The following is a 12,462-nucleotide window of genomic DNA, read 5'->3' as shown; positions in this document are numbered from 1 at the left end:
CCTGCATCGTTCCAGAAGCAAAATAGAAATGTAAACCAATCTTTGCACTCAAGCTTGAAAAATAAATTAAGGTGGAAAGAAATGTCCAGATTTTCAGATCGGAATTTCTTTTTGGAGCGAACAACAACTTTCTAAAATGTTCACAATAAAAGAAAGCTCAACTAATTTGATGTCATCTATCAGGTGCGCTTTTTAAGCCACGCAACTTTTGCTTTTTGAGGGCAGCACAAAGCACAAACAAAGCGCAATAAAAAGAACAACGGCCAGTTCTTACTTACTTTGCACTCGCAACAACCAATCACATTGCAGCAGGGCGTGGCCCACCTACAACTTCAATTCATATACAGTCGGTGTTCTTCGCAGAGGATCAAGAATACGCAACATGTCTGTTTCTGCGTTGCGTTCAAATTCTGCTAATCCTGTGTTAGCATCGGGCTAGCAGCCGAAAGGCGAAGCTACGCAGTTGTTCGAAATGTGCAAAGTTCTTTTCATGAGCGATCATAAACAGCTCGAAGAATCTTTACAGAAGAACGGTTTTGTTTTGGAATGACTTCCAATATTTATTCATATACGTTCTTCCCAAGAAGAAGAGCAACACATAGTTCAGGACAAACGAACATTAACTCCAGCACATCACGTTCCAGAATATACATTTGCACCATATCATCTCGAGTCACCGAAGGCTTATTGATTGCGTACAATGACAAATCATGAGGAGCGGATCGAGATTTACCGCTTAGAGGGCAGACAAAGAAAAGAAACGTCCGACACGGCCAACGAGACACCCGAACGTTCGGCGGCAGGTCGCCGCTGCAGCCAGAGGCCTCGCGGGCGAAAGAGAAAGAGGTTAAATACGAAGGCCAAGCGCGGGCAGGGGAACATGCGGCGAGAATATATGACACTCAGGCAGAAGCGGCGGAAAAAGCAGAAGAACAACACCAAGAAGAAGAAGAAGACAGAGCGTAGAAGCGAGGTCAGCATGCTGGCGGCACAAAGACACGTTTTTTGACACCAAAGCTCAACGACGACGTCACACCACAGCTACTTACAAAGCCGAACACGGACGTAAATAGAGATAATATACCAATAGATACAGTTTCCACCAGGATATACATGGACGGGTATATTTGGATATATATGCGTGTGTGCGTATATAAGGGGCTCCACATCACACACAGTAAAAGCAGGGCAAGGCAAGAAAGCGCATGCAAGCACGTGCAGAGGAAGCCGGACTGGAAGCAGCAAACCACGCCGCCGTTAGCCGTTCAACTCTTCTCAAGTTGGCCTCACCCGTGTCGGAAACATCTCAGCAGAACCTCCAAAGTGCAACGCAAAAGCTTCGTCATTGCCTGCAGATGCCACAAGGTGGCGGCAAAGCACTACTTTTCTATTCGGCAGGAAGCCGCCTGTTGCATTAAAAGTCATCACCGCATTTCAATACTTTTAGATGAGACGGGGCTTTGGAATATGGGGGGGGGGCGGGGCACTGTACGGGTCGTTTTGGAAAAACAAACAAACGGGTTATATTTAAGTAGCATTTGAACATTCCGAAAATAATAAAAGAAAAACAGTCCAACTTAAACGCATCAGAAGGAAAAAAAGAAAAATTCCATTTCACATTTGATGTCAAATTATGGCAACTTCCAGAACCTTTCGGGGCATTTCACTTTGGCCATTCTGCTGTATATTTTAAAAAAAATCAATCACATTGAAGGATACTTTTGAACACATTTGTTACCCTCGTTAAAGAAAAAGGACATTGCACATCATTGGCTTGTGTGTGTGTGTCAGCTAAAGTGCACAACCCCCGACATGAGAGCAGAATGGTGTCAGGTGGCATCATGAACAGACAATACCAGCAAAGTTGGACTATAAGGCAGCAAAAATACGCCACAACAGACACACAAACGTCACGCCGTCACGTATCACAACAGAAAAGGCGCACACAACGAGGAATAACGCGCACACGCACACCCCTTCACAAGTTACGCACACGGGATGAAAATACATTCAAGTTGACACGCTATATATTGGGGGGGGCAAAGTTTGGAGCTCGAGGGACAGTTGGGCCGGATTACAAAACAAAAGAAATGCTATCATTTAGAATCAACGCAGTTGTAATTACCAAGATAGCCAATTATTGACCAAAAGAAATTATTTTCAATATTTCATTTTACAAAACCAAATTACCGATATTTAAAAATGAATCAAAAGTCGTCTTGAGGAACATTACGGGACTTTTGATAATGGATCGTACGCGTCCCACGAACCAGACTTTGCCCACCCCAGCTCTACATTGAGAAAACTAAGAGTTAACATGACAAATAATCTCTGGCTATACGTCTTCTGTACACGCCCAGCATTATTTACACAATACCGAGTGAAATCAAAAAGTGACTGTGGAGCGAATTGTGCTTTTCTTACGACCGATCAAGTCTTCAATATTGCTGTAGAATGAATCAAGGAGGAACTACGGAGCACAATCCTGCTTTTAGCCCCCCAAACATATGCAATATATAATCAGCAAAATATATCGAGCTCGGAGGAACTAGCGCAACGTTAGCCACCGTGATTAGATAATTACATTAGCAAGAAAGCTCACCGCAAATGAAATCTCCGTTCGATCAGTTGTCTTGGGTCATCACGTAAAGCAGCCAAGTCACGATTGACAAACTTGCGTTAGCAAATGAACCACAAAGCTAGCGCTAACGTGACAGATTAATGATGTTCATTTCGCATTTCGGAGCTTGCTAATTGTGAGACTGACTCTTAGTAGAAGCCTCAACTTTGCCTGAACTTAATTTTAGAAGCTAAAGTAGCTGAACGTTAGTCATCACCTGAGCTGGATTATCAATCAGTTCATTTGGCTGAGGTAAGGAAGGTGAAGTGCTTTTTTTCCCCCATCTTTTAAATGTTCAAACGATAGCGAGTTCAAGAAGGAGTGGCTACTATTCGCTCGCCAGTGTTCACCACCATGTTTAGATTCTCACATTAGCCAGGAAGCTAATCACGTACACTTGTCTCACATCACGGACTCACGTGCACGTCATCACGTTTTGCGATTCGGTCGCAATCGGTTGATTAGCGTTAGCAAATTAGCCACGGGGGCTAACGCTTGGGTGAGATACGAAGGAAGTTGATTATGCCGAGGTAAGGAAGGCCGAGTGCTTTGTTTAAAAATGACTTACAAATGCCGTTTACGCTAAAGAACACGGACACTTTGGCACGTCACCACATCATCGTCAAAAATGATTGGAAAATAATCGCAATATTCATCATCATGGACTTATTGCACATGTTCACATATTAGCACAGTTTAAGTTACAGCGATTATCACGATTGTTGGTTGGGACAACACCAGCGGAAAAAGGCAGACAAGCACTTGTACAAAGCTTTGGAGCGCGTCCGTCCACAACAAAGCGACCCTACGTAATATCGAGAGATATATGGATATATACAGATATTTATAGAGCGACACAGTGAACCCCTACGATAGCGCGCTTCATTGTTTACGCCCCGCCGCTTGTTAAGCAATCGTTAGCGCAGAACGCAGGCGAGTGTCGCAGCACTTTGCGTCGGACAACACAATAAAGTGCGATTAATGCTCATTTTCATTAACCCGACCACATTTACAATTTTGTCGTGTTTTACGGTAAACTTCAGCTGCGAGTGACAAACACTTTTGTTTCATCGCATGGAAATTTGAAAGCGTGAGAGAGGAGCGGAAGGAGAAAAAAAATGTCATTTCTACGCACATTTTCGTAATCGGGTCTGGAAGACGCCAGCGAGAAACGGGGTTCACTGGATCCAATATCATCTTGCGTGGGAAATAAAGTGTAGCGAGTTACGTCGACGACCATTCTTTTATAGATCCTGGCCCAGACGCTCGATTTCCTCGATGAGGAAGTCGATGTCCTCAAAGGTGGCGGCTGGGTTGGAGATGACCATGCGGAAGAAGTTGACCTTATCCCCCTGCGGCTGGTAGCTCACCATCGTGGTCCCGTATTCCATCATACGCGCCTTGATCACCGGCGCCACCTGCAGCAGGAAAAGAGGCACACCTTGTGTGTTAGCGTCCATCTTTCCATTCCGACATTAGCGAGGAAGCTCATCATGTATCGCAACGTTAAACGACACTTATTGGATTTTTTTGGGGGGAATATCCTCGATTCATTTGGTTCAGAGTCAAGTACGCTCGATTATGAGCAAATGAGCAACAGATCTTTGACTTGGGCGAGTACCTTGACAGTATTGTCGCTTTACAGCGAGACGCTGTGGTTGACTTGCACTTCCAGAAGGCATTTTTCAATGAGTCAAAGAGTCAATTCAGTGAGTCAAAACTGGCCCAAATCAATCAATTTAAAAAAAGGTTGCTAAAAAGGGTGGCATCGTCCGTCGGAGCCAATTGGCGACGCTCCTGCGCCAAATGTGTTCCGTCTCGTCCTAATTTGCAACTTTGTCGGACTCGGTGTGAGATTTGTCATGTTCACCTTGTGCAAGCGTTTCTTCTTCTCCTCTTTGTCATCCAAGCAGCGCATGCCGGGCGGCAAGTACCAGAAGCAAACATTGGTGTGCTGAGGCTGCACGGAAATAAAAACAAACCGGACCAGAAAGACATGAAAATTAATTTCATTTGGGAATGCAAATGAGGCCCGGCGGGTGTCCGCAGACGTGCGTCTCGACCAACGCTATCTCGGCACGCTTTTGTTCTCCTGGCGTTCAATGAAGCGCGTTTGTGACGCCATTCATATGCAGAACCGCACTTCATTGTGCTTTCATGACCCAAAATGGAGACGGGAGGCCGCAAATGCTCAAACGCATTTGCGGACATTTGTCCATTTCCAAAATGGATTTCACATGAAGTGAGACACTTGCTCAAATGAGCCCGCAATGTCCGCTTTATATTTTAGCATTTCAGATTTCAAGTGTCCTCCTCGCTCCAGCGATGTTTTGTCATTTACATTTTGGAAAGAGCACACAAGTGAGATATACTTTCACTGTTTTACATTTTGTCATTTCGATTTCAACAGAATACGACGGGGGCGCTGCACCAGCACATTCTCCAGATGACGATATTCCTCCCATCGCGCATTTCCAACCTGGAATTCATGTTCTGAAAGATGATGGAGAGACAGTAACGCAGCACCTCCAGCAGATGGCGCTTTCCAATATACAGAGTGCATTTGGTGCAGGAGGCGCTTCTTTCAATCCTGCCTAAAAGTGCACATTTTCCGAGCAGCCCAAAAAAACACGACAACGATTCAACGCCAACATGCTCGTTCCACATCCGACAGACTTGTACGTACTTTTCCGTCAAAGACCATCTGGTATCCTTCCCTGTCCTTGATCTTGTTGTACAGATACTCGGACAGCTCCAGACACTTGTCGATCTGTGCCTCGAACCCGATGGTGCCCTGTGAAACGTCGCCATTTATATTCCCACGACGCATCGCTCGTTTGGACGTTCACGTTCGGTCCTCACCTTGGCTCTCCACATGAGCCACAGCTTGAAGATGTCCACGTGGCGTCCGCACTGCAGCGCCTTGTCTCCGGTGTCGTAGGACAGGTCGTAGTGTTTGTCCTGCTGGAACAGGTAGCAGGCGTGCATCTGGTTGCAGTTCTGCATCAGGCCCTGCGGGGGGGGGGCGACGTCAGTTGCTTAAGTTACTGTTCTGAAGGACATTTTTTGTTCTCAAGTATAAAAATATTTTTCAACACAATTTGTTTGATGTGAATTACAAGAACGATTTGTGGTCTTGTGCTCGCCAAGTTTGTCACAATTTCTGTTCGCCCGTTGAGCTCGCTCACAATGCTATGACGCTACGTTGTTGTAATAGAATAATCATTCCGTTTGTCACCTCTGCGCTTCGTGAACCGTCCCCGAAAAAAAAGATCAGAACCGGACTGAACGTACCTCCTCGCGTACCAACAGGGCAGAACACTGCAGCGGCACCGACATCATCTTGTGCGGGTTCCAAGTCACTGAATTGGCTCTGCGGTAACAAGCGGCATGATGTTAGCTTCCAAAGTTAGCCACATTAGCCTAGACCTGAGTCACATGACTTTTGTCGGCCGTTTGAGGCCGTGAAGCTTCCTTACGACTTGCGCAAACGTGACTCCGCAGTTTTGCACCAACCATGTCACGTTCGTAAGCAGATTTTTCTTGTTCAATTTAGTGAAGGCGACCAAAAGAAGTGATCCGGCGCACTTTTTGGCGGCCTTCTGTCGAGGTGATCCAGACTTGCCTGTCAACACCATCCAGCTTCCACCGGTGCCTCCGGGACATGAGCAGACTTCCCCCCCAAGCACCCTGGTGTGACAAAAACAATAAAACATCAATCATGTGAGGTTTTTTTTTTTTTTTACAGTTGAATCCATCCTTTTTTTGCCTAGTGACAACTCAATGTTGTTGTTTATTTTGTGTGTAATTCCATCATCTGTCACTAGACGGCAGCACATGTGCACATTTCAAAGAAGCGTACAAGCAGAAAGTATTTCAAGATCAGCCTGGTTCTTGCGAAAAGAAAAAAAAAGATCCTATTGAATGTCTCAATCTTTTATCATCCAGAAAGCAACAACTGTCGGTTCATTTGATAATGTACATCTTTGTGCACGATTATGTTGAATATTGAGAGATAACAGATGAAATTTCACAGTTTGGAAAAACAGATTTGTGTGCTGCCAACACAGAGGGATTGGATTGATTTTGAATTTTTTTTTTTTGCTAAATGCTGATGAAAATTGTCTTTAGATTTACCGAAAATATTCCTCGCAACTCCTAATTGAGATGCCGCTGCCCAGACTAAATCATCTTCAGGAGGTGAAAGAAAAAGATGAGGAGGAGGAGGTCAATAATGGCCATCGAGAGAGGGCGGGAGATGATTTATAAGCGGCGCTCACAATTGCGTGTGCGTGTCGGTGCGTCGCTGCGATGGAGGTCAAAGCTAAGCAGTCGCACATTCGTCAACGTCAACGGTGAGCGACGACCGGGCGATCGACTCACGTCCACGTGCATCCAGATGTCGTACTTCCTGCAAATGTCGGAAATGGCGATGAGCGGATCGAAGGCGCCGTACACCGTGGTGCCCGCCGTGGCGCTCACGAAGAACGGAACGAAACCCTGCGCGGAATCAGACGTCGGGCATCACATTGCGTTTGGTTGGACGCCGTCGCCGACGGGCATCGTAGCGAGCGCGTCACCTTCTGTTTGGCCTCCAGGATTCGCCGCTCGAGGTCTGCGGGGATCAATTTGCCACTGGAAAAAAAATGAAAGGATTGAAAAATCAGCTTTCGACATCCTCATGAGTCATTGCATTCATACGACATTTGATTATTGTTTTCTGATTGTCATATCTTAGCTCTTCGTGAGCCCGTCTGTGTTGATTTGCATCGTTTGTTAGCATTGAGCTAACGCCAAAGGCTACGTGGTCGTTTTAAATGCACACAACAACACAAACTGGAAGTGACATTAAACAACTTGAAGCTTTTTTGGAGCATAAAGCAAAACAAGGTACCTAATGAAACGGCCAGTGTGTATATAATATGTGATATGATTCTTTTCATATTATTTTTCTGCGCTGACCTTTGGTCAGCCTTGATGCAGATAACGCTCTCGGTGCCGATCCCCAGCGCCGCCGCTCCTTTCTTGATGGAGAAATGACTCTGTGAATATGAAAATGTGACATCATCCATCCTAATAGGCTCACTTGAAAACATGAAGGCCTAAGACAATAAAAGGTCAACCCTTGGAACATTGGGGAGTCGCAATAAATAAATGAGATGGTTCCCCCATAATAATAAAAATATGTATTGAGTAGGATCACAAGTGTTACGTGTTCAGAGGTGAAGGCCACCAGCCGAGGGACGGATGACATTCCTTTCTCTTTGACTTCAGGGAACTTCTTGAAACGGGCCAACAGCATGGCGTACATGTTGGAAATGGCGCCACCTGGAGGACACATTAAGAACTGCAATTGACGATTTCTACAAAATTGCACGAGTGTGTATCTGCATATATTATGCTGTCAGTATTTTAATAATAAAACAAAAATGTTCATTTATATACACAGCCCTCAACTATATTACAGTTACATGAGTTTAACGTTTCTGTCATTTACAATATCATCCTCATATTGAAACAATTCAAATATAAAGATAATATAGTGAGTAGATATAATAACTCATATAGAACATATCAACGTATTCAAATCCGATCTTACGCAGTTATCCTAAAAGAAGAGCTGGAAATTAAAGAAATGAAGAGGAGGGGGGCTCCCCAATTATTTCGCGCTAATAGACTGCTCTACTTTATTCATTTCTTTTTTTGCCTCATCTCTATGCAAATGAGGATATCGTTTGCGCGTGCGTGTGTGCGTGTGCTCGTGCGCGCGCACCGGGCGAGAAGATGCCGTCGCCGCGGCCTTCGTGCCAGCCGATGATCTCGCGCATCTTCTTGAGTGTCACGTACTCCAGCAGCACGAACACCGGAGCCACCTCGTACGTGAACCTGCGTGGTGACGTCACAGGCACGCATGCACGTCAAACTTCCCGAATCGGACGGACACTTCATTAGGGACACAAGACGAGCTTGGCGTCAAACGTCGACAAACGCGCACTTTTGATTTGCTTTGAAAAAAATAATATAATGAAATATTATTAGAGTCAAATATTTGGAACAGCCCTCAGTAACATTTTGTAAACGCAATCATATAAACACGACGCGAAACTTAATACTTCGAGACTTAATAAATGTTGTGCAAGTGTGCCTAATAAAGTGTCCAATTCATTGACAAGCTCCATCTTCTTTTTATAGATGCAAAGCACTCGGCGTAGCAAGGAATAATTTAACATGAACGAAAATTAGATTATACCAGAAAGAACAACGATTAGATTAAAAAAATAAAACCGCGCAATGCTACCACAATAATAAAAAATACATTTCACCGTATTTCAGTGAGTGAGGTTTAATATTTCCATGCATAAAGCGGCCGTGAAAAGTACATTTCCAGTTATGTTCATATATGTCTGACCTTAGCGGCTCTAATTAATTGCCCACAATCTTTTTTTTTTTTTAGTCACCGTTGGACATGCGGCATCAGGCTTTATCAGCCCCAAAGCAGATACACACTAAATGGAGCCGCTGGATTTAATTTCACAGCCAATTTTCTCCCTCTCTTGTTCCCATGGGGATGCAAGGAGGGAGGGAGGGGGCAGAAAATAGAAAAAAAAGAGAGTGACTGACGAGGGGGGCCGAGTTGAAGGGGGGCTAATTCTCTTCTTTTTGTTCATTTGACAGGAAAAAAAGGGGCAAGAGAGGCACTTTATCAGCACGTGCGCAGGAAATGCAATAAATGATGATGATGATGGGCGGCAAGAACTTACATGTTGGTATTGGCGGTGGACGTCAGCCAATCAGCAGCCAGGCCAACCATGTCCAAACCAGTGGAGAGCTGGTTGAAGTACCTGGGGTGGGCTGGGGGGTCGGGGGAGGACGTGCAAGGTGGCTTAATGACATTTCTTTTTTTTTTACACACGAATGGTCACATCTTAACGAAGCTACAGAACGAAAACGAATGACAATGTCAATTAATAAAGGTAACAAAAGAGGCTATTTAATTCAAATTTAATTCAGCGTTGCCCTTTTTTTCTGTCGCCGAATGAAAACAAAACGGATTATATAAACTAAAAACGTTAACCTTGCACATTTGACTCTAAAGCACATTATGGTAACATAAACATCAATATTATTGTTGAGCAAATGGTGGGTAAATAAAATCAGAATATGATCATTTCATGATGTGGCGCACCACAAGGCACACAACTTGGTCCACATTATTTATTTTAGAAAATGTTCTACCCGAAGGCAGGCATTCTATTGGCTGATGTCAACAGTTTATCTATCTAAAAAAATGTAAGCGTCCTTTTTTGAGGATATGTGTGGAAATGAATGGCCTTTTCGCAAAGTCTCTCATTCACATCTTCACGATGAATCAAATATTTGGAGCCACAATGCAGAATTTAAAGGGAACATTTATTACAAATGCATGACATTCATTTTTAAAGCAATTAAAGGGCATTCTGAATAGATTTGGGGGGGCTTGAATATAATGTACCCAATTAATTGTTTACTTGTTTTATTTAGTTTTTTATTACAGGCATTTTATTGATTGGGCCTGGCTGCATGTGATGGATTAATCTGCCGATCTATATCTTTGCAGCTTTCAAAGGAAGGAGGAAGAGGCCCCATTTTATATTTCATTCCCGAAAAAAAATAGAAAAATGCTTCGTCTTTTTTTCCCCTTTTCGCTCATAAAATCATTTGAGGTGGGCGTTTTCTTCTCATTTTCGATTGCTTCATTTGTGGCAATCATGGAAGCAACCCCCCCCCCCCCCCCCACGCGCTTTGCTCACCTGTCTTGATGGCGTACTTGAGGGTGGCGCGGCAGCTGATCAAGATGTCGTCCAGCGAGCTGGGCTCGTGCTGCAGCTCCCAGTTGTTCATCTGCAGCAGCTCGCTCGGGTAGTGGAAGTCGATCACTTTGGTGTCGCGGTCGAACGACTCCACGATGTAGGCCAGCAGGATGTCCACCACCTCCTGCAGGAAGCTCAAGGTCTTGGCGTCGCCGTCCATGGCCGGGAGGAGATCTGGAGCGGAAAAAAAAAGAGCTATTTGTTTATGTGTAAATATATTTGATTTTGGGGACATTAGTCTGATGTTTATTTTTATTCGTATTATTTTGCAGCAGAAATCAAGGTGACCTCTGCAGCATCAATCATCGAATCCGGGATACGTTTCATTTATCACACGCCAAAAATAAACAATTTAAATGAGGCATGTCATGCATTCAAGTGCAAGGTCGATTAGATAACGGCTTCAAACTATTTTGACATAAAAAAACGCACAGAAAATAGGCCTTAAAATCATCGATCGTATTTCAATTGAAAGCATTTCGTTTCCACATGAACTAAGATCGTTGCAAATTCTTCTTTTTTTTTTTTTTTTTAAAGATGTGTGCTGCACCTGTTGAGTAGAGGTCGGAGAAGCTTTGCACGGCGGCTTTGGTGCAGTTGCAGCTTTTGTTGCATCCGCAGCTGCCCTCCGCCGCGTGAGGCTGCTGCTTGGCGGAGGGGGGCTCGGCTGCACCTTTGTCGCCCTCGTTCACATTCAGGAGCGCTTCAACACACGCAATCGGCACAATTCAATTCCAAACATTTTTCCTCAACCCCCCAAAAATAAAAAGAAGAAAATTACCACATAATTTGGATCCAAGCCCTCCGGAGAGTTTCTGGGCCGCCGCCTGGCACCAAGCCCGGGCTGCAATAGAGACAAAAGCACGAGCAACTTTAAGAAATGCACAAAAATGTTCACGCGACTTCACACAAGATGATTGAAAATAATAATGTGAAAAAAACAAAGGTGATGCAGGGCCTGCATGCGCGACTGCGCGTGGCGTGATGTACTCACGCGTGTTGGGGCTCTGGCTGCCCGAATTGTCCCCCGCACCGAGGGACCAGAAGCCCGGGGATGCCATGGCTCAAGAGCACGGCGAGTGTGACGAGCTGGTGGTGCTCGACGTCGGCGGACGCGCGCACATCCACGCACACACGAGGTGGAACAAAAAAAAAAAAAAAGAAAAAAGAGGGGAGAAAAAACTATCACGCTCCTCGGTTACAGAATGTAAATTCTCTCACAGCACGACTCGGAAAATGTGTGGTGCAAAAAGTGTCCTCACATCCTTGGAAAAAAAAAAGCAATCAAGTGGATTAGTAGGCAGCGTTTGGAGGTGCACGAATGGCATCCAATATCACGTCACCGGAAAAAAAAAGGTAAAAAAAAAAACCAAAAAAAAAAAATCACCCCAAATTGTGATGCATTCACTTGCGGGTCATGCCGACCTGCGTGGCGTCGTGACTCGCACGCGCACGCGCACGCAAACACCAACGCGGCTGCTCCACTTTAGCACCCAAACGCGCACCGAATGCCAACCAGACGTCGGGCCGAGAGCTCAGCCAGCCTCTGCCCCCCCCCCCCCCCCCCCCCCCCCGGAGCTGGGGGACAAGAGAGAGAGGAGAAGAGAAGGAGGAGGGTCTTTCTGTCGCTGCAGCGTCACAGCTCGTTACTCCAAAAGTATGTCCTGCTCGTTACTTGAATACTTGCACTTTGTCATGTGACTGCGGAGGAATGACATTAAAATGCTTCAATCAAACATTTTTTCCTGCCTGGGGCAAGTTAACATTCTGAAAAAGTAAAAAACAAATATCCATGATGTTTGCGGTATATTTTTACAATTTGGTCTGAGGGTTTGTATTCAGTATACGTGGCAGCTGCACACACCGCCTTTAAAGAAATGACACTCAAATGAGTTTTTCCTCCCCAAAACATTAATATAATGAAAAACGACATAAACACACTTTGAGATATAAAACGGCGGCTGCCATCTGGCGCAGTATCTCCTAGACTCT

At 44.8% G+C, this 12,462-nt stretch overlaps 1 protein-coding gene and 1 long non-coding RNA gene across 2 annotated transcripts; one reads left to right on the top strand and one right to left on the bottom strand.

Moving 5' to 3' along the window:
- Positions 1-534: 534 nt before the first annotated feature.
- On the bottom strand, positions 535-12,019 carry gad2 (glutamate decarboxylase 2). The gene is made up of 16 exons (XM_088282662.1): positions 11,465-12,019; positions 11,252-11,314; positions 11,021-11,173; positions 10,411-10,644; positions 9,382-9,472; positions 8,394-8,506; positions 7,833-7,948; positions 7,583-7,662; positions 7,201-7,255; positions 7,004-7,120; positions 6,246-6,310; positions 5,915-5,993; positions 5,483-5,632; positions 5,307-5,414; positions 4,491-4,580; positions 535-4,038 (listed from the first exon to the last, which is right to left on the bottom strand). Exons 1-16 carry the CDS (start codon positions 11,529-11,531, stop codon positions 3,865-3,867), a joined length of 1,755 nt encoding a protein of 584 aa, XP_088138788.1. The 5' UTR covers positions 11,532-12,019; the 3' UTR covers positions 535-3,864.
- Positions 5,164-7,731, top strand: LOC148318696 (uncharacterized). Its single transcript, XR_015839885.1, has 3 exons — positions 5,164-5,298; positions 6,177-6,343; positions 6,752-7,731. It is a non-coding gene; the product is annotated as an uncharacterized LOC148318696 (long non-coding RNA).
- Positions 12,020-12,462: the final 443 nt, after the last annotated feature.

Source organism: Idiotropiscis lumnitzeri, chromosome 19 (assembly GCF_059441095.1).
Source record: "Idiotropiscis lumnitzeri isolate Australia: NSW breed Sydney's pygmy pipehorse chromosome 19, RoL_Ilum_1.0, whole genome shotgun sequence".
Classification (NCBI taxonomy): Eukaryota; Metazoa; Chordata; class Actinopteri; order Syngnathiformes; family Syngnathidae; genus Idiotropiscis; species Idiotropiscis lumnitzeri.
Note: the sequence above shows the minus strand (reverse complement) of the source record. Positions and strands in the feature narration are given on the sequence as shown.